Source organism: Cheilinus undulatus, linkage group 18 (assembly GCF_018320785.1).
Source record: "Cheilinus undulatus linkage group 18, ASM1832078v1, whole genome shotgun sequence".
Taxonomy (NCBI): Eukaryota; Metazoa; Chordata; class Actinopteri; order Labriformes; family Labridae; genus Cheilinus; species Cheilinus undulatus.
The window spans coordinates 28,126,572-28,148,802 of NC_054882.1; the positions used below are offsets into that span (position 1 = coordinate 28,126,572).

At 40.8% G+C, this 22,231-nt stretch overlaps 1 protein-coding gene across 2 annotated transcripts in view; it reads left to right on the plus strand.

Annotated features, from left to right (window-relative positions):
• Window positions 1–22,154, plus strand: part of LOC121526432 (serine/threonine-protein kinase PAK 6) — a 35,250-nt gene extending 13,096 nt beyond the window's left edge. For both annotated transcript variants that reach the window (XM_041813016.1, XM_041813017.1), the window contains 8 exons: window positions 5,876–6,123; window positions 11,158–11,823; window positions 12,411–12,944; window positions 16,266–16,399; window positions 18,433–18,559; window positions 18,635–18,760; window positions 18,883–19,017; window positions 21,050–22,154. In XM_041813016.1, the coding sequence (XP_041668950.1) occupies window positions 5,920–6,123; window positions 11,158–11,823; window positions 12,411–12,944; window positions 16,266–16,399; window positions 18,433–18,559; window positions 18,635–18,760; window positions 18,883–19,017; window positions 21,050–21,217 (2,094 nt within the window). In that variant the 5' untranslated portion in view covers window positions 5,876–5,919 and the 3' untranslated portion in view covers window positions 21,218–22,154. The remainder of the gene's footprint in view (window positions 1–5,875; window positions 6,124–11,157; window positions 11,824–12,410; window positions 12,945–16,265; window positions 16,400–18,432; window positions 18,560–18,634; window positions 18,761–18,882; window positions 19,018–21,049) is intronic.
• Window positions 22,155–22,231: the final 77 nt, after the last annotated feature.

The following is a 22,231-nucleotide window of genomic DNA, read 5'->3' on the forward strand; positions in this document are numbered from 1 at the left end:
AGACCTTGATGTTATCTTTGCCAGTCTGAAATACATGTAGCTCACTGTAATTCAGGTTAGCTGGATTACGCTTATACATCCATTGACAAACACAAAAAGAGGATTACCTCATCTCCATCGTCTCCCACCCTCACCTCACTTTTTGACATTAATCCTGTACAAAATAAACACACGTCTGGTGCGGGGGCAGGGCATGTTGTGTGTCCTAAAATTAGATCAGTGAAGGACTGAACACCACCACTAATCCTGCGAGCACAGTCACCTGCACACTCTACATTCCTGCTTGCATGCCAACAAAAAAGATAGAAGCAGAAATCAGGGCAAGTAGAAAAAAAAAAATCATTCAACAGAGCTGGAAGCGCTAACATCGAGCAAATCCAATATCTCTCTTATCTCTAGATCCCCTCCCACTCATCCACGACTCCTGATCGGGGTTTGAACATGAGAGGAATGTAAGCATGCCCTTACCTCTCTTCTGTCATGTCTTTGGGAAACATATGGATTGCATGGTTGTACTTGTGCATTGCAGGAGAGGCCCAGAAGTTCTGTCCAAGTGGTTGAGTGAGGCTGTGATCAGATCTCCATTTGTGCCTGTAACAGGGATGTGTGCTGTAATTAGGTAGTGATTCTGCAGAGAAAATTTCTTTTTGCATATTTGACACAATTTGCATGCTCTGTCATCTATTTTTAAAGGCTTGTGTTTAGTCAGACTTCACAAGCAGGATGTAATTTTCATTCAGTGAGATTTTGATTCTCAATTGCATTTCCTAGTCAGGCATTTTTAATTTTTGCTTTTGCACACAGTTGTAGAAATGAAAATTCCTAATGTAGCACAGTTTTGGAGTGACCTCATCCTCTTTGGCTCTTCATATCCCTGACAGCAGCTAGCTTAGTTTTGCCTCAGCACTTTGATAGATTGAAGACAAGCCACTGAGGCATAGGGTCAAGTCCCTGCAGTTTAAAAGGGCTGTGACCAGAAAGCATGATTATCAGATCCGTGCATATACGTACACATGACACAGCTGGCTTATGTATCAATAGAATATTGTTCTCAGGACAGTCAAAAGCTTGGGGGACTTAGAGAGGTCAATATAAGGCATGTGATTAAAGCTTGTTAATTGATAATTGCATCAACTTTTTAATGTATTTTGCCCAGGCTTGAATGAACAAAGTGTGTTTCTACTTTCCACAGTGGTGAGTTTGTATTTCCAGAGTCTTCAGGGGGAAACGGCTCGAGGATGAATAATGAATGCTGTGATATGTTCCCTTTATCACTGTTTCTTTGAACTGATGAAGCTTGATAAAGTCCCATCCTACTTGTGCTGGTATCACCCCATTGTTTCTGGCAGTGAAGGACTGCAGCAGTTTGAATCATGAGTAAATATTGATTGATCTGCTTGTAAAAGGATACATGAACGCTATGTGTAAATATTTGTTCAGGCAATGCCAACATCTGCACCCTGAACAGCTATCTAAGCAGATAGCCTTCCGTGCAGTGGAAAAAAGGGAAAAAACAGAGATCACTATCTTGTGTTTTGCAGCTTGTTTTCTCAGGTGTCCTTTATTTTAAAAGCAGCTTAAATTTGGGCTTAAAAGCCTTTTTGTGTCCAAAGTAAAAAAAAAACTGGGTCCCTTTCTCTCTTATACATCCAGATCTGATTGTAATCATGGTTCCAGGTCCTCTCTCCACACCTCCTGAGAGCCCTCACACCATAATGTCCCTGTCAGATGGAATTAAAGTCCTTCCCAGCATCACATTATGTACATAGGGAGAGCGCAGAGTGATACACTTAGCATATTAGCCGTGTGATTGAACTATCTCTGGAGGGTGACGAGTCCCTAACACCTCCATCCTTACCCTACGCTTCCAAATTTAGACAAGTTTAACAAATGCGACCGTTAGACCCGACCTCCTTTCACCCTCCTGTGATGCAGCAAGATGAGGGATGTGTGGTAGTCACCGATACAGCTCACAACAAGCGTTGTGGAGGCCGATTAGAGGCGTGCTGCTCCGAGGGCGGAGGTGGAGGGAGGAGAGGCTGACGGTGTGATGGCCTGCTGGGCTGCGAATGACTACAAAACTAATTTACTCAACTCCCACCATTTTACAGTGCATGATGGGAGATTGCACCTGATGGCTTGGGGGCATCTTACAGACTTCTGGATTGGCCATTTGTATCACAGAATTGAAGCTTTACATTTTGCTGAATTAAACAAGGAAAAAGTTGAGCCAAGGCATGCAACCTCTTCAAATTCCTTGAAGCACAATCTTCAAATAAACATGTAAACACTCTTGCCGTGATGTTAGGATGTTCATGGAAAGGAGGCATGTTAGCCATGTGCTCATACACGTTAGCATGCTAACTTTTGTTTCCTTTTATTATGCTAACATATTCACTTACATGTGAAAGATTCAGTATGTTCACCATGGTATTTATAAGTGTAACACATTAGCATGCTAAGTTTTGTTTCCTTCTATTATGCTAACATTATCACTGAAGGAATCAGTTTGTTCATCATGGTATTTATAAGTGTAGCACAATAGCATGCTAACATTTTCCAGTTTGTCATCTGCTGACTTCGATATAATAATGCTAGCTAGCTTGATCATGTTAAGCAGGGATAGCTAACATGTTGACTGTAACAGTTTAGTTTTTTGACTGAAATCCAGAGAGGGGTCTGGCTACAGACTGTACATCTCTGACAGTCACTCTGACAGACTGTACATCTAAGACGCTGTATATCTCAGAAAGGAAATAAATGCTAAAACTTTTGAAATAACATCAGATTAATCTAAGGTTAGGGTACGGATTAAGTAAAAAAGATAAAACCTTACCTGCTGGCCTGTTTCAAAAAATTTAATAAAGCGAAGTTAACATTCTGCTTACAAGAAAAAAGCTTGTCTTCTATGAGAGGACATAGCTACGTTTGCTGCATATGTAGATATAGGAGCTACATGACTAATGTAGCTACATAGCTAATGTAGCTAAAGCCAAGCTCACAAAGCAGCTATGTAAGCTATGTATCTCAGTAGCTACATTGCTAAGATAGCTTTAGCTACACTTGCTAAAACTCACATTGCTAGCTACATTGGTTTATACAGTAGTGTAATTACATAACCAGCATAGCTATGTTAGCTTTAGCTAAAGCAAACGAAGCCAAAGAGAGCCACCATTTGTCTAACTACTTCTAAAACAGGTCTAGACATCATTGAATCCTGCATTAGACCTCTGACCTTTTACTCTGTTTTATTTATGAAATGTTGCATTGTCTGTTGTTTGTAATATGGTTATGGGGCGCGAAGCTTGGTCTGCTCTGAGGTTGTCAAAACTAGATTTTAGCATATGTAAAAATCATGATAAAATACTTAATAAACAGATTTAACATTGGTCTTTTGGCAAGACATCTTCTTCGGGTTTTATCAGTGACACAATTAAATTGATGTTGATTTTTGGCAACAATATGTTAACATTTTTTCATGTGGGTCTGGAGGGGATCAGCTTCTTTTTGATACAAGTAGGTGGGGCTCCAAGGAAAAATGGAAAATTGTTGGGAACCACCTTTCTATAGGCAACTGTGAAATACCACATAGACACACCACATTTGGCCAGACAGTTCTGTCTGTCAGAGGTGGAATCTTATGGAATATCTCACCATCTACAGTTAGAGAATATCCTATAGCCAGCTCTTTTGAAGTTCAGTTCAAAGGATCGCTAAAGTTGAACCAGATCTGCCATCCCATACGATACCAACCCAATTTCTGATTTCATGTCTTTGGAAAACATATGAATGTATATTGTATGTCGCTTTATATGTGCAATGTTGCTTTTAAGAATTGCCCAAGTTACTTCATGTTGATGTGTTGCAATGTCAGTGCTAATTCTGTTAGCCCATTAATGGGAATTTTTATTATGTGTTAGCATCAGACTCATGAAGTAAGATGTGCATGTACAGTTCCATGTCTGTCATTAGACACATCCATCTTTAAGATGACACACTTGTACTTGGTCAAGGAATGGCTGGACCAATTAGCATCATTTGATGTAGGCAGCTGCTACAGGTGTGGTTTAGTGGAAGTGACTGCAAGCCTGTAAATGGCCTGCGAAAAGTTTAGCATGGATGATGCTATAGCAGCAGTAAATAAATATTCACCCCCTTTAAAGTGACAGACCTAATTTGTCAGAGGTTCAGCTAGTTGATGCTAGACTTACAATCAGTGAAATGGGGATCACCTGAATGCAGTGAATGCGTCTTAAGTGATTGTAGTTAGCATATCTCGGCTCAGCTTTTTCTTGTAGTTAATCAGTGACTTAGGCCACTGGTTAATCAGTATTCCTGGCCACCATTACCCCATGTAGACAAACAAACACTCCAAGCAAATCAGAGAAAAGGTTATTGTAAAGCAAAACTCAGGGATTAGATAAAAAAAATTCTAAGACACTGAACATCCCCAGGGGTTCAGTCAAATCCATCATCAAGAAATTGAAGGAATATAGCACATTTGTAAATCTGCCTAGGTCAGGCCGTCCTCTCAAACTGAGGGACTGTTAAAGACGACGTTAGAGATGATTTTTTGGAATTCTTTTTGTCAACAAAAAAGCCAAATTTGATTGACCATGATTGATTTACAAAATCAATAAAAGGGTAAAACATCTATCCTCAAAAACATTGAGAGCTTTAACTGCTGATAATAATACTTTCTGGACCAAAGTGTTGAGCCACAAACAAACAAATGACCATCCCTCCAACAAAGACATAACAGCTAGAACGGAGCTGCACTAGCTCAAGTCCATTTAACTCTGCTCAAACATTTGCACAATGCATGACTTTGCAGAAGCCGCAGATGTGTGTAATTCTCCAGTGTTTCATGGACTCTAAGTGCTTTGTCGTGCATGATGTATCAGACCTCTAGCATGAAATATGCATGGCAGCAACGCTTTAGTTCATGTTATCCAATACAGCTTATTACATCACTTGTCCTCTCCTCTCCTGTCATGAAAGAGTATTGACCAACAAACCAGCACTGCCATCCCTAGAGGCGTGCTGCAAGCATGACTAGCCAGAACATCCTCCATACTGCAAGCTACATGAAACAGCATTAATTCTAATCATGATACATTAATTTGAGTGATTATCGCTCCATGCAGCTATGCAGCTGAGGAAATGAGATGTATGTAATGTATTTAATTATTTCTCTGCACTTGGATGAAAAAAAAAAGCTTAACACGCAGTTAGGTTGAGTTAATAATCTGCCAAACTCAAAATCATCCATCCTAGGATTAAATGGTTACTCTCCCTGCAATCAAGGGCAAATATGCTGCTAATTAGGACAGGATGTCAAAGGTTGTAAAGGGTTTATGAGGGAAAGCCATCCATAATGTGTTTTTCTTTATGTGTATTTGTTTTTTGTGCACAAGCATGTGTTTGTGTTTGTATATTTCTTCTTCTCCCAATTCACTGAAAGCCTGCGGGTGCTGTCCAGCACGGCTGCATGCTCATCAGTTAAATGGCACACAGAATGAATAAGCCTTAATTGACCAGATATCCTTCATTACACATGTACTTACAAATGCATCCGTTCTCCTTGCAGCCATTCTCAGAGGCACACGCTCATGACAGCCAGCAAGACAGCATGGGACGTAAACATCCCAGACATGGAGCAGCTTTTTAGATGAGCCATTTGTAGATTTGCTCCCTTGTGGAAAGATCATCTGTTGTCACATTTCATTTTGATACAACTGGTACTAGAGTAGTCAGCAAAGAACAGTGGTATAGCTGCATTTGACTCACTGGTTCAGCTTGTATTCAAATGCAATGGTTACATTTTCTCCTGAACCTAATGTTGGTTGATGTTGTTAAAAATCTTCTTCCACAGGGACTTTCTGAAGCAGGCAAGCTGTCGCCCTCTTGGACTTGAGGATGTTTCGCAAGAAGAAAAAGAAGAGGCCTGAGATATCAGCGCCCAAGAACTTTGAGCACCGTGTCCACACGTCATTCGATGCCAAACGGGGCTGCTTTGTCGGCCTGCCCACGCAATGGCAAAGCCTGATAGAGAACCTCCGCAGGCCCCGGCCCATGGTGGACCCTTCAAGGATCACAGAAGTGGAGCTGAGGCCAAAGAAGGTAAACCAAACCATCCATTTATTGATCCTCTGACCTCACATTGAAACGATACGCAGTGAAACCACACACTCATTAAGCTCTCAAGATGAGTGGTCATTCCAAAACTTTAGCTTTTTAATCTCACCGTGACTGATGCATAAAGATGCTGCTTGTATTGATGTAGAGGGATTCTGCTGTCTCAGAGAACGCCATAATCCTCCAATGACAGCACAGAACCCAGGAAAGCTAGCTCCCCTCCCCAGCTTTTTGCATCCTTATCTGTCCTGGGGCTGGGCTAATGACCCTGCTGTGTACACTGACACTACAATGTTGAATACTCAGAGGGGCTGCAAGATTTATTACACCACACAGGCAATTAATAACAGCCCATGGCGCCTTCCCACAGATGTCAAGCAGAAAGGGATAAAAAGTGCAGGTACAGCAGAGGAAATGCCAGTGAATGATAAAGGCTGCAGATCTAAGGATTTCTACGCTTTATGGAGCTTACTGTCGATGCTGTATGTGACCTCACAGAAAAAAAAAATCAGAAAAGATCAACATTTCAGTGAAGCCATGATGTGAAAAACTCAATATCTAACCAATTTGACAGCATTTTGCCCAGATTTGTGGTTTCTATTGCATCATTAAAAACCTTACACAATTATTCCTTCAATACTGACAGGAGAGAAAGGCAAATACAATGGGAAATAAATTCTGATTTTGCAAACTTTTACATAAGCATCTTGAACAATCTGATATCTCAGAGGCCATTATCACCTGCCACTTCGTCTCTGAGATGTGCTACTGCAGGTGAGATGTCACCCGACCACTGCACCCCCCCGCAGAGAAGTAATGGCACAAACCAAGAAACAGGAGAGGCTGTTGACTGACTGTGAACTGAATATGACTCTACCCTGAGAGTTCCTAATGAGCCACCACGCTCTCCCTCTTATAGCTGCAACAGTAACACAATTCTGGCTAAAGATCTGAAGTTTTATCAGTTTCTGTCAAGGCAAGTTTAGGCCATTTTTTCTCTGCATGCCTCCTAGTTTCACATGCAATCTCTCCAAATCAGCACATGGTAAAAAATCTACCCCTTTAAAAGTCCCTGCTCAGAGGATAGTACCTTCCAAAAAACAGTATGAATGTATGAAATCTGGTGTATGAGCCACATTTTTAACACCTATTTTTCACCTGAAAAGTTTGCTGTAGCTTATATATGGGGGAACATACAGTGCTGAGACAGGTGACGTCATTTGGGCTGTCAAGATTATTCAAGCTAATCATGATTAATCAAGGTCCACAATCAGTGCTCTTATTTTTTTCTAAAAGCAATTAATCTTGTGCTTTTTAGTTTCTTCCGACACACTTTTGTTAAACCACTGCAGCATCTCCCAACAGCAGTGGCTCTCAACTGTTGTAGCTTCAGGACCCACCACCGTCTCTTTATCTACAAATCACCACCCATATATCCAAACCACACATATTGATTGAATGACGAAAATTCTAGTTTGGACAGGAACAGGACAAAATTAACCCACGTCACTCAAAAATCACGATTATGTGGACATTTTAGCACTTTTTCCAAAGACTTTGAGAAATTAGCTTGTTATCATGGGAAAGGTAGATATGTTGAAATATTGATAAAATATCAAATGTACCCATTATGATGTTAAACAGATTTAAAAAATGTATGAAAGTATGTTTCCTACTTTACTTAAAAGATGTTTCCGACATTTTTTTCCGGCACACATTAGCGACCCACTGAAACAGCCACGTGACCCACTTTGGGTCCTGACCCACCACTTGAGAGCCACTGGTTTAAGTCCAGAAAAAAATCTAGTGACATGAAAACAGTTCTGAATGCAAAATAGTGGAATAGGCTGTGATTGACCACAGAATTACTGAGATTGATCAATATTAGAAATTGTAATCTTTTGACAACTATCTATAGTGCTGCTGAAAAAAATAATCAAGTTAATCACATCACTATGCTGTGATTAACCATGATTAATTATTTATATATATATATATATATATACAGTGCTTAACAAATTTATGAGACCACCTGTCATATTTGCCTCAGAGACATCCAGCATCATGAAGTGCTTTAATGTGGACTCTTTCATTTTCAGTGAGCTCTCCATGTTTTACCATTTTGAACAGGAATGAGGGATTTCACACTGAATTCATCCTTTTATACCCAAATTTGAGCCGGCTCACTGGGCTTCTCTGAGAAGTCAGAAATTAATGAAGCATAACATTCAACCACTAAACTCATTTGTCTGTTCAGGAATGCAAGTAAATAACTATAATTTGACATATTAATCAAGAAATAATAATGTGCTTTACTACTTTTTCAGTTTTTTTGCAAATCAGTACATTTGAAAATTCATGGATAACAATGATAATTCTATTTTAGCTTTAAAAATATCATTTAGGTGTAAGAGTTTCTACATATTGGTGTATTAGCCATTGTGGAAACATAAAAAATGATTTTGTTAATTACCAATACTGTTAATTTAGGGCAGCTGTGGCATAAACCTTACTTTGGGTGGTGGTCTAATACACCGATACATACATACATACATATATATAATAGGGGTGTAAATCATCATTTTTGTCCCAATACAATATGATATCGACATTTTGGACAATGATACGAAGTTTTCCAATATCACAAAATCTGCCATGATACAATTTTGATTTGATTCAATATAGGGGCCTATGATCAAAATCAGGTGATTTTATGCAACAAAACAGTTTCTGCAATTAAATTACTGACACGTCTCTGTATTTAATAAAAATATCTCTTTAACAAAAATAACTAAGACTCAATTACCCCGATTACCTTTAAATTAGGAACAAAACTATGCACATTTGTGTTAAAACATATTGTTTTAAAACAGCAAACATTTTCAGTACCAAATATTTTATGTCCTCATATCCCCAGATCACTCTAAAGCACCAATATGGAGTTTTTTGCAACCCTTTATAATAATGATCAAAATTTTTGGCTTGTGTTCCCATTTTTTATTTTTTTCTTAAACTTACTTACACACATTGACTTCAACAGATATTTCTACTCTTTATCAGCCCTTCATACTTTACACAGGGGCCTATTAATGTGGCAGATAGTTAATTCTTGTTGTTTATTCACCTTATGAGATTTGAATTAGGTAAATATGTGGCATTTGATGTTACAAAATGATTCTTTATCATTTTTTATTTATTGCAACCTTGATTTTAGGGTTAGACAGAATACTAGAGCAAAGTTTTATTATAAAAGTCGCTCCTGTGATGTACAGCTTCATAACAAGAACGAGGGGGTGGGGTATTATACAGAGAACAGCTGTCTTGCTTGAACCACATTAAGTTTGGACAGCTTATATTTTCATTATAAATCTAATGTGAAACGGTGATGTAAAATAAGTGTATCAAAGGAGACATGCAGCAGCAGGCCTTTCCCTCTCAGCATATCTGCGGTCTGCTGCAGACAGCACTCACGCTATCTCAGCCATAACAAGTGGTGTTTTTAACGATCTCATACAGTGGTTATATACAGATGAAGACATAGATGTAGTCGGCAAACTCAGGAGAGAGACCTGTCCTGCAATAGCGTCTGTCTGAAATATATCCACACAGCTGAGAGAGGAGAGGATGTCCTCTTTCCCTCAGCTGCAAAACTTTAAGCCACTGCTGTTACTTAGTTAGCTTGCAGCTAGCTTGTTGAATCATTACACCTCTAATATATGTATATATATATATATATATGTTATATATATATATGTATATATGAGGCTGGAGGTGGATGGGGGTGGGGTAGGAGAGTCAAGCTTGACTCATGTCGACACACAAGTGTCAATGGCAGCCAAGGTCAAGCTCGACAGCACTTGTTTTGTCCAGGCCTTTTGTCTTGGTGATGCATCAGGAGACCACCATTTGTTTCCTACTACATGGCAGGACAGTACCCTAGGCCGCGTTTACTCGCCACATCCACATGATACTCTGCCCTCAAGGTGTGGACTTTGTCATTTTTTCAACAAATTATTTTCCCATTCCCCTAGTAATATGCTGGAACATCCAAAGCACAACCTTGGTTGTATCAATCTGCCCTCTCGTCTGATGGTGCCCTAAGGCGGGCTTACTCACCATTACATGCCCCATTTGAGCTTCAATTTTTGAGCCAAACATGCATTTTTTTAGCACTTCTGTCTTGGCTTCACTTTTAGTGACAAAGCTTGCCACTTCCTCTACCTCCTTGATGAGAAACTGTAATCCTAATTCCAAAAACTGTCAACCTCTCAAATTTATGTATTGAAATGGCTGTAGTTTGAACCTAGGGGTGCACAATGTTGGATTTTTGCCAATATCCAACATGCTGATATTTACAAATTCAATTCAACTCTATAAATGTTGACCAGACCTAAAACTTCAGTCCTTAGACTATACTTTTAAGTTAAAGAATGAACAAATAAACTCTGGTCCTTAATATTTATTTTAAAATTAAAAGAATAAGGATGAACAAACAGACTTCTGCTTACAGCTGATCCTGCTTACAACTCCACAAACTTATTCATACAGTGGCTGATATTTACAGCCAATGACACAGTTGTAAATATCAGCTGAAATGATCATATCTGCCAGAACCGATATCATGCAAATAATGTTGTGCATCAGCTCCAAAACCTGCTTCTGGGTCCCAACCCACCAGCTGAGAACCACTGCTTTAAAGGTTAAAGAAACTGTTTTCTTTAAAAGCTGACTGTTGCACTGTTGAAGTGGTTGTAGAGACTCCATCTTGGTGCTATGCCTCTTGAACCATTTCTTCATATATTTGTCACAGTATTGTTGGAAAACGCCAAAGGGGAGATGATTTAAGTCACTGTCTTTGAAGAATGACAAAGATGTCCTTTACAGATTCTCAAGTCTAAATTTAACTTGCCTCTGAGCAATGATTATGTCAGCCTCATTATTCCTTTCAGCCTAGACTCTTTCTATAATGTGATCATGGCGTGCACAATGTGATAAAGATAAACGCTTCTCCTCTTTCAGACCATTGTGCGGGGGAGCATGATTGGTCACGGGGACTACATTGCAGCCATGATCAACGACATGAGCCGACTGTCGGTGACCAGTTCCAACTCTCTGAGGAAGAGCAGCCCCTCGGCCAGGAAGAGGGCGCAGTCTCTAGGAAGGCTGGGGGAGGTGAACGAGGGAGACCCTTACCAGTACGAAGGCCTCACGCAGGACGATGACGAAGACGACGAGGACGCAGGTGATGACCCCTGGAGGGAAAGAGCCAGGAACATCCACAGTGAAACCAACACTCCTTACCTGGGCATGAAGAAGAGCATCACCCTACAGCCAAATGGGATCTTACCCAAAGCCAAGTCCACATATGAAGTCAGCATCGGCTCCATGGAGGGGCCTTCGCAAACTGCTCATTCCCAGAACATGCTGATGATGAGTCAGGGGCCTTACATGAGCGAAGAGGTGGGAAGCCCTCAGGAGAGAGTGATATGGAAAAGAGATTTCCAGCTGCCCAGGGGGCTGCCACCGAGTCAGAGACCTATAGCTTGTTTTTACAGCCCTGCTATGACTGTTCAGCCGCCTCATGGAGACCAAGGGACAGTCACCACGGAGCTCCGGCCAAACCCACCAATGTACATGCACCCACAGAACAGCCCGGGGAGGCCATTCTCCTCTTACGACCTGAAAGTAAGCAACTTCTCTGTGGCCAGGAAGTTTATACTTGATTATTCATTATTCATGGGAACAAACAACACATGCATCATAATGTAACCGTTATTTAAACCCTGAATTCAATGATGCTACACAGAATGAAATGTAAATCTGTTTTTCCACTTCTCCTCAGTCCATTTTAAAGGAGCAGGAAGGGAATTCTTAAGGAGTTTTTAAAACCATTCAATATAAGTTTGCAAGCGTGCTTAGCTTGTAGAAACTTCAGCACAGCAGCATATTGATTTGCCTTAAACTAAAGGTGATTAAAGTGCTCGGGTTGAATATTTCTTTAATTCTGGTATTGAATAATGGAATGTGGGTTTAAAGTGTTAGTGGGGTTGTAAAGATGAGATATGGTGTGTTTGGCAGGATCCCAGCAGGACACTTGAATCCATATAGCAACATCTCCACATGGGTTATATCAGGTGAAGTGGATGCACAGTGAGAGTGGACGACTAGATTTACATTCAGTTTAAAAGCAGGTCTTGGACCTGAGGCAGGAAGCCAACTCTGTTTCAGCTCTCTCTTTTAATGTCCCTCGCTCTTTTTCTCTTACCCTGCAGGCAGAGTCGACAGTGAGGTACCACTCTGGCTTCCTCCCCACAGGAAACAGCAGTCCTCTCGTGGGCGGCATCAGACCCCAGCGGACTGTCCGCTCTTCAGCTAGCTACACGTTGGGCCTGTCTCCTAACATGGGACTGAGGCCAAACGGACCTGAACCATTCCTCAGACACTCCGGATGTCCCAACCCTCCCTATCCTCGCCAAGACAGCCCCTCCCAACCCCGGCCCTCCCCTACAGGCTCACTAGCCACCAGTCCTCCAGGAACCTGCTCCCCTGCCTTCAGACCTCCACAGCATCCATCACCCAGACCCCCGCCAGACCCGCCTAAAGTGACACATGAGCAGTTCAAAGCAGCCCTGCAGATGGTTGTAGACAAGGGCGATCCTCGGTCGTACCTAGAGAACTTTGTGAAGATTGGGGAGGGCTCGACAGGTGTGGTGTGTATCGCCACAGAGAAGCACAGCGGACGCCAGGTGGCAGTGAAGATGATGGACTTGAGACGACAGCAGAGGAGAGAACTGCTCTTTAATGAGGTAGAGTATCCTGCAAAAGCAGCTAAAAAACCTAGCAAAATGCATCTGCATCAATTTCATATTTATTGTTATGGTTACAAGACTCCATATCAAATAAGTTAGTATGCAGATACAGTATCTTTATTTCATAATTGTTCCATAAGTCATCCATTTATTCATGTTACCTCAAAAAAATGTCTCACTCTGAGATAATTGGTACTTTTTGCATAGCACAATCATTTTTAAAGAGGTGGGACTAAATCTTGTAGTAGTTTCTTGTAATTTTATGTTTTGTTTGTTATCAATAGCATATATAAGAGTCTATAAATATACAAGATATCGCTTTTAATAATGAGACTGCACTTATGAGGATAAAACCACATGGTCCACTGTCCCACCGAGTGTTATACACTATATTGCCAAAAGTATTCGCTCACCTGCCTTGACTCGCTTATGAATTTAAGTGATATCCCATTCTTAATCCATAGGGTTTAATAGGACGTCAGTCCACCCTTTGCAGCTATAAAAGCTTCAACTCTGCTGGGAAGGCTTTCCACAAGATTTAGGAGTGTGTTTATGGGAATTTTTTACCACTCTTATAGAAGTGCATTTGTGAGGTCACACACTGATGTTGGACGAGAAGGCCTGGCTCTCAGTCTCCGCTCTAATTCATCCCAAAGGTGTTCTATTAGGTTGAGGTCAGAACTCTTCGCAGGCCAGTCAAGTTCATCCACACCAGACTCTCTCATCCATGTCTTTATGGACCTTGCTTTGTGCACTGGTGCAAATTCATGTTGGAACAGGAAGGGGCCATCCCCAAACTGTTCCCACAAAGTTGGGAGCATGGAGTTGTCTAAAATCTCTTGGTATGCTGAAGCATTCAGAGTTCCTTTCACTGGAACTAAGGGACCAAGCCCAGCTCCTGAAAAACAACCCCACACCATAATCCCCCCTCCACCAAACTTTACACTTGGCACAATGCAGTCATACAAATGCCGTTCTCCTGGCAACCGGCAAACCCAGATTCGTCCATCAGATTGCCAGATGGAGAAACGCGATTCATCATTGCAGAGTACACGTCTCCACTGCTCTAGAGTCCAATGGCGGCGTGCTTTGCATCACTGCAGCCAATGCTTTGCATTGCACTTGGTGATGTATGGCTTGGATGCAGCTGCTCGGCCATGGCAACCCATTCCATGAAGCTCATCTGAAGGCCACATGAAGTCTACCACCTGGCCTACCACCTCTTGGCTGAGTTGCTGTCGTTCCCAATTGCTTCCACTTTGTTATAACACCACTGACAGTTGACTGTGGAATATTTAGGAGTGAGGAAATTTCACGACTGGACTTGTTGCACAGGTGGCATCCTATCACAGTACCACGCTGGAATTCACTGAGCTCCCGAGAGTGAACCATTCTTTCACAAATGTTTGTAGAAACAGTCTGCATGCCTAGGTGCTTAATTTTGGCCATGGAAGTGATTGGAACACCTGATTTCAATTATTTGATCGGGTGAGTGAATACTTTTGGTAATATAGTGTGTCAAAGGTTGGGTATTCATGTACAACTTCTTTAAGTTTCCAATAAGTGACGTCTTTATTTCACTGCTATATACTGACAGCATATCATATGATATATGATATAATAATTTAGACATTATTTCACTGTTGATCTGCTGAAATTTCAGGTCTTTATTTTCCTTTAAGGTAAGAGGGAGGAGAATAGGGTGGAGTTCAGATAATATTCATCATGAACTGAAAGCTTGTGGTGTCTACTTTAATAGCTCAGCTTCATCTTATGTTTTTATTGATGTCCCATTATGGCTACAGACATTTCTGTAAACTGAATTCATCAGCTGGAGATCTGTACTGACTGTGGTGAGCGAAATCAGCATGTTTCAGCTGAAATACTGCTGTTTACTGCTGGCTCTCCACTGATTTCTGTCACCAGTTTGAGCGTTCTCTGGAAGATCAGAGACTTGCGCCGCTGTGACGTCATCTATATTCTCCTCTTTTGCATCAACACACCGCTGCATTCAGGTCTTCCACTGATCAGTGCAGTAGGTCTTCTTCAGACAGTTGTCTCAGAACCTCTGTTGTTCTCTTCTTAACCTCTGACACAGACTCTAACATGTTCCTCTGAACTTAGATTTGATCTTAGAAGAAAGGAAAAAGTCCCACGGTGCTAGATCAGGTGAATAGGGAGGGTGATCAAACACTGTGATTTGTTTTTGCTTTACTGAGTGTGCAGTATGAGCTGGCACGAACCAACTCCTCCAAAATTATACCCTTAATGTCAAAGAAAACGACATAGCCTTAAATTTGGACTTGTTTTTTGTTGCTTCATCCTTGGTGACAGTGAGCACAGTCTCATTCTCTAGTAGCCACACGTCGTACATGTACGACTGTTGCGCAGTGCATTCTGGGTAGTGAAACCAAATGGTCACATCATTCTTCTTTCTATGGAGTCTCATTCTTAAAGCCTTTATAATTTCAACTGAAGTGCAGTTTTAGTGAAGAGTACTATAAGGAAGAAGTTTATGTAATGTAAAGTACGACTGAAAAGAAGTGGAACAACACAGCAACCATTTGACATTAGTACCCAGAATGCACTGCACAATAATGGTACAATGGCTACATGTGTATATATTTAAATGAGTAGAAATATTGTATTTTCTTTGCATAATGTGCAGATTAACGACACTTATGATAATCTAATTCAGTCAATATGCAGGGTTCTCTCTGTGTGTGGCCCTGAATCTCCAGGCATTACATGTCTATCATATTCAGCGGCTCATTTAAGATTTTGTTTTGTTTTTGTTTTCTATATTGACTATCTGTAACACGGTATTGAACAGAAGATCAAGCACATACATGTAAACAAACTGGGGATCCTGAATGAATACGCAGGGTGGTTGGGTCAGCCACAAGCTGACCTAGATGTAGATGTGCAAACCAGCTGACCTTAATGTACTCTCCATGTGGCTACTTTCTGTGTTTACTAGTGTTTGAAATGATTTATTTAAAAGCCACTGCTTTTTGAAGGCCCAAAGAGACTCCTCCTTTGTTGCTGTGTCCCTGTTTGCCCTCCATGTGTAAAACAGGAAGTGCCAAGTTAGTATGGTATATTTATTCATAATAGCCACATTCATAGGGAATAAACCACATTAAGATTTTTTCTGGTTTTCTTCATTGCCTCCATGAAGGCAATTATGGTGAAGGATTTGACAAGTGTAGCTTACTTTGCTGGAGTCACTCTTCAAGTCTGGATAATTAAAATGTGACCACTAAGCCGTTTACGCTACTGCAGATTTTTCTTCTAACGGGAATGTTTGTGCTTTAGGTGGTCATCATGAGGGACTATCAGCACAGGAACGTGGTGGAGATGTTCAAGTCGGCACTGGTGGAAGAGGAGCTGTGGGTTATCATGGAGTACCTCCAGGGAGGAGCACTGACCAACATTGTGTCTGAAACCAGGTATGAGCCCCTCTTTTTATGATATCATCATTGGTAACTTTATCAACCACAAGGGGGTGCTGTTGTATCGACTGCTGAGTGAGCAGAGTTGAGTCTCCCATTCTGTCCTCCTTCCCTTAAAGCCTGCTGCTTTTCTCTCTGGCACATCAGTGGTTTTTATGGGTAGTTTTATGGGGCGCAGGTGGCCCAGTGGTTAAAGGTTCGCCCCATGTACACCTGACCGGCCTGAGGCCCTAAACCGCATGCTCTACCCCGCTCTCATCCCTGTTTCTGACTCTATCCACTGTCCTCATCTATCAAACAAAGGCACAAAATGCCCAAAAATAAATCTTTAAAAAATGTTTTATTATTATTATTATTATTACTATTATCTATAAATTAACATTTAAAATACTACCATTTACTTGCATTTTTCTATGAGATAGCTAGAGTTTTTAAACTTATTTGTGGTTTGTAAATCAGAATGTCTTAATTCACTGAGTAATTTTTATAAACAGCAAACGAGCCCAGAAGACAAACACATCAGGTACAAAATAACTTCTGCTGTGAAGTGAATGATCAGGTGTGCTGTTCCTCCGAGGTAGCTGAAGTTACTGACTGATGTCCAGTGGTCTCTAGTCAGTGTAATAAATGTAGCTCGGGCCAGCTACTCTACTTTAGTTGCCTTTTTAGCTGTCATACAGTTCACGGAATCTTGTGACAGTAGTTCTCATAGGTGTTCTGTGGTACGGGTCATCCGAGGTGGCACGGATGATGTCTTGAAGCCCCTTGTTGTCAACGATGTCAATGGTCTGCAGTCTCTTGTGACCCCATTAGTGATCGCAATTGTTAGCTTAGAAGTTGTCGTTTTGAGGACAAATCCAGGTCGGCTGGACTGCGCTGGTGTAGCTTGGCATTATGGCTTGATCACGTGTTGTTGTTAACATTAGCAAAGATGTGTTTTGCCCGGAGAGAATACTTCACACTTGTTGTACTTCGGTGTAAAGACAGTTCATCGCCGCAGTATGTACACATAACTTTTGTTTCATCCAGACTTCAATTAGGCAGCTTTTAAAATCAAAAGCGTTAAGCTTTCCAGATTAATCACGGGCGTTAACGCGTTTATATTAACAGGCCTAAATTAAATGTAATATATATGTGCAACCTGGAGTCTTACTTTGAAAGTATTGACATTCAGCAGGGTGTATTAGCTTTGAGCTGTCATTGTATCTTAACAGATGGCTTGTGGCTCAACCTCAAGGTTAGATCTCTTGATGTTTTATCTTGATGAAAATGTTTTCTCAGGCCAGACGAGACACACAGTACCAATAAAAAGTATTCCCCCCTTGAATGTTTTATCCTTTTATTGATTTTAGAAATCAATCACAATCAATGTAACTTGGCTTTTGTGACAAAAACCCCTCTTTAATGTCAAAGTGAAATCAGATTTCTACAAAGCAATGCCAATGTCAGTCCAGCCACAAATTTTCTTTTGGATTGAGGTCTTGGCTTTAACCAGGCCGCTCCAGAACATTCACCTTGTAGTCTTTAAACTATTTCTGTGTATATCCAAGAAAAAGTCTTTTGCTTATTCTATTTTCCTGGCTACTCTGGTTTCCAAAATCTGCATCTCCCTGAAGTTCTTTTAAAAGAACAAAGTCAGGGCCTGGATTTATGCAAGACATTTTTCTTTATATATATGTGGGTTTTTCAAAATACACAACAAAAGAGGTGTGTGGGCTGCAAAAGCACTCTCTTGGGTAATTCTTGTGTTTTCTGTTCTCAGTGGGCACCTGACCTTGCCTGCCTGTGTAAGAACGCGCCTTTTGTCTCTTCTGTCCTTATGTTGCACCTGTAAAATGTCGAAGTCATCGCAGACTTGTCACTCTGCTGTGTGGGAGCTGGTGTTTTGAACTCTACTCTCTTTATCATAGCCCTTAATGTGCAATGTTTCCCAGATTTCATCTTTTCTCGGCTGCTTATTGGTTGTAATCCGTTATGGGAAAGTGTGAAATGTTAATGTAAAATCTGTTTGCGTGTGTGTTATCCTGCAGGTTGAGTGAGGAGCAGATTGCCACGGTCTGTGAAGCTGTTCTGCAAGCCCTGGCCTATCTCCATTCACAGGGAGTCATCCACAGAGACATCAAGAGTGACTCCATACTACTCACATTAGATGGAAGGGTGGGTTATCGCTTCCTTTCCTGCCTTTTTCTGCCTTTGACTTCCAATTTCACTGTAGCGTCTTTCTCTCATTAGGTAAAGCTCTCAGATTTTGGCTTCTGCGCTCAGATCAGCAAGGACATCCCAAAGAGGAAGTCTTTAGTGGGGACGCCGTATTGGATGGCTCCTGAGGTCATTTCCAAATCGCCATATGGCACTGAGGTGAGCAGGCACTCATTCAGAGCTCCTCATGCTCTGTAACAGTGATGATCTTTCTCATGCCAACAGAGGCAATCTGTTCTGTAAGATCTGTTACTTTATTTGAATGTGTGATGTTGCACCAGGTGGATGTTTGGTCGATGGGGATCATGGTGGTGGAGATGGTAGACGGAGAGCCGCCGTACTTCAGTGAAACTCCTGTAGCAGCTATGAAGAGGCTGAGGGACGAGCCGGCTCCGACTGTGCGAAATGTCACTCAGGTAGGGGAGTAGACTGACATATTCCCATTATTACAAGTAGAGCTGTCAACAATTAACATTTTTAATCTTGAATAATCTCAGAACTTTTATAGCTAATTGCAGTTAACCTCCTTTATCGTCACATTTTGAAATTCCACTTTTTTGGATAAAGGCTTGCTTTTATGTTGAAAGAAAATAAGGATATTAAAACTGAAGACAATGACAAACAAAACCACAGAAATTTCACATCACTAAACCTGTATTTTGTGATAGGTTCTGGAAAGTAAATATTAGCAATTAACTAATAAGGAAACCTTAAATTTTAACTATGGCCTTATCACAGTGTAAAAAATGATTGACCAGAATATCTGATACAATTCTTACACTTCTCCTTTGTCATGCAAGGCCAGAGATACAAATGCTGCCAACTTCACTTAGGTGTAGGCATGATGACTACGATAGAAAGTTTGACAAAGCAAACTGATAAACCAAATCCAGTTTTTCCACATCTGTGCTGTGTGTCATATTTACTTCAAGGCCACTAATGTGTCTGTCCAAAGCTGCTGGGACAGTTAGGTACCATTTTAGAAATACAATCAATGTATTAGTTTATGGACAAATTGGTAATTTGTCGACTTTCATTGAAGTATATCCTTTACTACATGAAAAACTAAACCAAAAGACATCACAAGGACTCCTTTTTTTCAGCTGGTGAAACCACAATGTCTAAAAACAAAGCCTGCTGAATGCACCAGTTAACACAATCACTAATTAAAGCTTAACATTGGACTATTATGTCAGTGCACTAAGAAAAACACTTAAATTGAGGGTAGACGATCATCAGTCTGATGTTACTACTGATTAATGATGTTAACATTATGTTTGTGAGCAGAGAATTGCCATATATTTACTGTTGCCATGTTTGTAGTTTACATCCTACTCATCAAGTAGATATATGTGGCCTGAGCTCACTGATGTGCCCTCTAGTGGTTTCATTTGGTAACATATGTTGCATAGAGGCAAGTATAATAAACACTGCTTGATATACCTGAACACAAAGTGAAACAGGAAGCCTTAGCTTAGCATTTAACTGTTTCCAAACACAGTCCAAAAAAAATGCTATCATGGCTGCAGACTCCTATCTAAGGTAAAAATTCAACTGACAATTTTATTAATACCTTGACATCATATGTATTATAAAACTAGTGCCATCTTCCAAGTGGAATCCAAACTTTGTGTCTTAACACTTTAGATATGCTGAAATAAAGTTGCTGTGTGAAAACACTGAGAGTGTGGCTGATTTTTGGATATAGACCCTTAGAAAGTTATTTACCTTTTCCTGGCTTGGTTTAATTTGAGCAGGGCAAAGGGGACCCATGACATCACCAGTCTTGATGGGGAATAACCCCGCCCCCTAATGCTACAATGACATAAAATCACAGAGCAGTTAATCTCAGTAAATCTGTTGTTAGTTGATGTCACTGCCTTCATTGAAAGATAACAGCCATTTATATGCTGTGTTTTTGTTTATTGTGGGGGTAAATTTCCCAAAACTATTAGCCACACTGACCTACAGGGTCATTAAAAGTATCATAATGGAGTAAGTAGTTCTCGTTAGTGGGCATGGCTTCAGCTCATCCAACGCACACACCCACACCATCCTAGAGCAGGTTTTACTACCTCATTCTTCATGATTTTAAGCTTAATTATATAATCTTTGAGATGTTTTTCATGACTGAAATTTGGCCTGGTGGTTCTTAATACAGTGGTCTGTCATGCAACAAACCTAAAATAAAGATTTTTTTAATCACTTTACATGCACTTTAACCAAAGACTTTACATTGATAGCAGTAAGGTGTGCAGAGACTGTATTCTTCTAAGCATGCAGCATGGGTTTAGAGTTGCATTGCTTTCCTCACTCTCCCATTCTCGCAATTTCCTATTCTATCCCCTCCTCGGTCAAACAAAAGCATAAAAATAATTCTAACTGATCAAATTTAGTAAAAAGCAAATGCTTTATAGATTTAGATTAATGTGTTTCTCTCTGACCCAGATCTCACCAGTCCTTAAAGACTTCCTGGACCGTATGCTAACACGGGACCCCCTAGACCGGGCCAGTGCCACCGACCTACTGGAGCACCCGTTCCTGCTGCAGAGCGGCTCACCTCAGTGCCTGGTCCCACTGGTGGAGCAGTACCGCAAACGCATGTCCCGTTGCTGACCCTCTGAGTGCCCCTAACACCCTTCTACAGTCTGGTCTGTCCTGGCCTCTGAAGAGAACCAACACCTGGGCCCAAACCCTCTTGCACCCTGGTCATTGGGTGATCAGCACCGGCGAAGCAGACCCAGACAGCATAATGCTGCTGGCGTGATGGTGGCAGGAGTTTGGTTGACATGCAGCACATGGTCTCGTGAAGCACTTTAGGAGTTAAAGGCAGCATGCAGTTCCTCACATCTCAACTCGGTTTGATCCGAATATCAATAAGCTTCCTGTGACGTATGGTGTGATTTAACACAACACTTAATGGTGCATATCAAGTCCACTAAACTACACGCACTACTCTAATGACCTTTTATAGCTTTCATAGAGGGCATTTTTGCAAGCTGTTTGGAAGCGTATAAAGCTGTTTAGGCTTAAACCACAGTAGCTCATTGTGAAGGAAGAATAGTTACCTCTCTGCTGTGGAAACTGGACAACGATCTTGGTCTGCACACTCCACAAACACTGACAGTCGACTCTTTGCATGGCCAAACGGAGGCACACCTGGCCTGATGGGAATGCTTGAATATGAACCAAACTGGGATGTGGAAGACAATTCTCCTTTATTAGCATAATAAATGGGTAGATAAAAGCCCAGCTGCTACTATTGGGCTATTGGAAAATCACCAGTACAATATTCCTCTTTTTCATATTTATTCTTTATTTCCAAAAGGTGTTGTTGTGGGTTTGTTTATATGATGTGAAGTTGCAAATAAGGTTTCATTATTACATATGGACTTGAAACATAAACAGATAAATTAATAATGTAAATAAAATACTGAATATTAGGTCTGAATCCTGCTGATTACTGCAGTAAATTATATAAGATAAACTGGAAATTTTACTTTTCTTATCTGAAATGTGAGTATATAGTTGTGTGTGAGCACATGGGTATGTATGCGAGGTGACATCTCAGTGTTTGCTTCTGATGCAGCCCTCTTTGTATTGTGACAGACTTTTTAAAAAACCACAGAA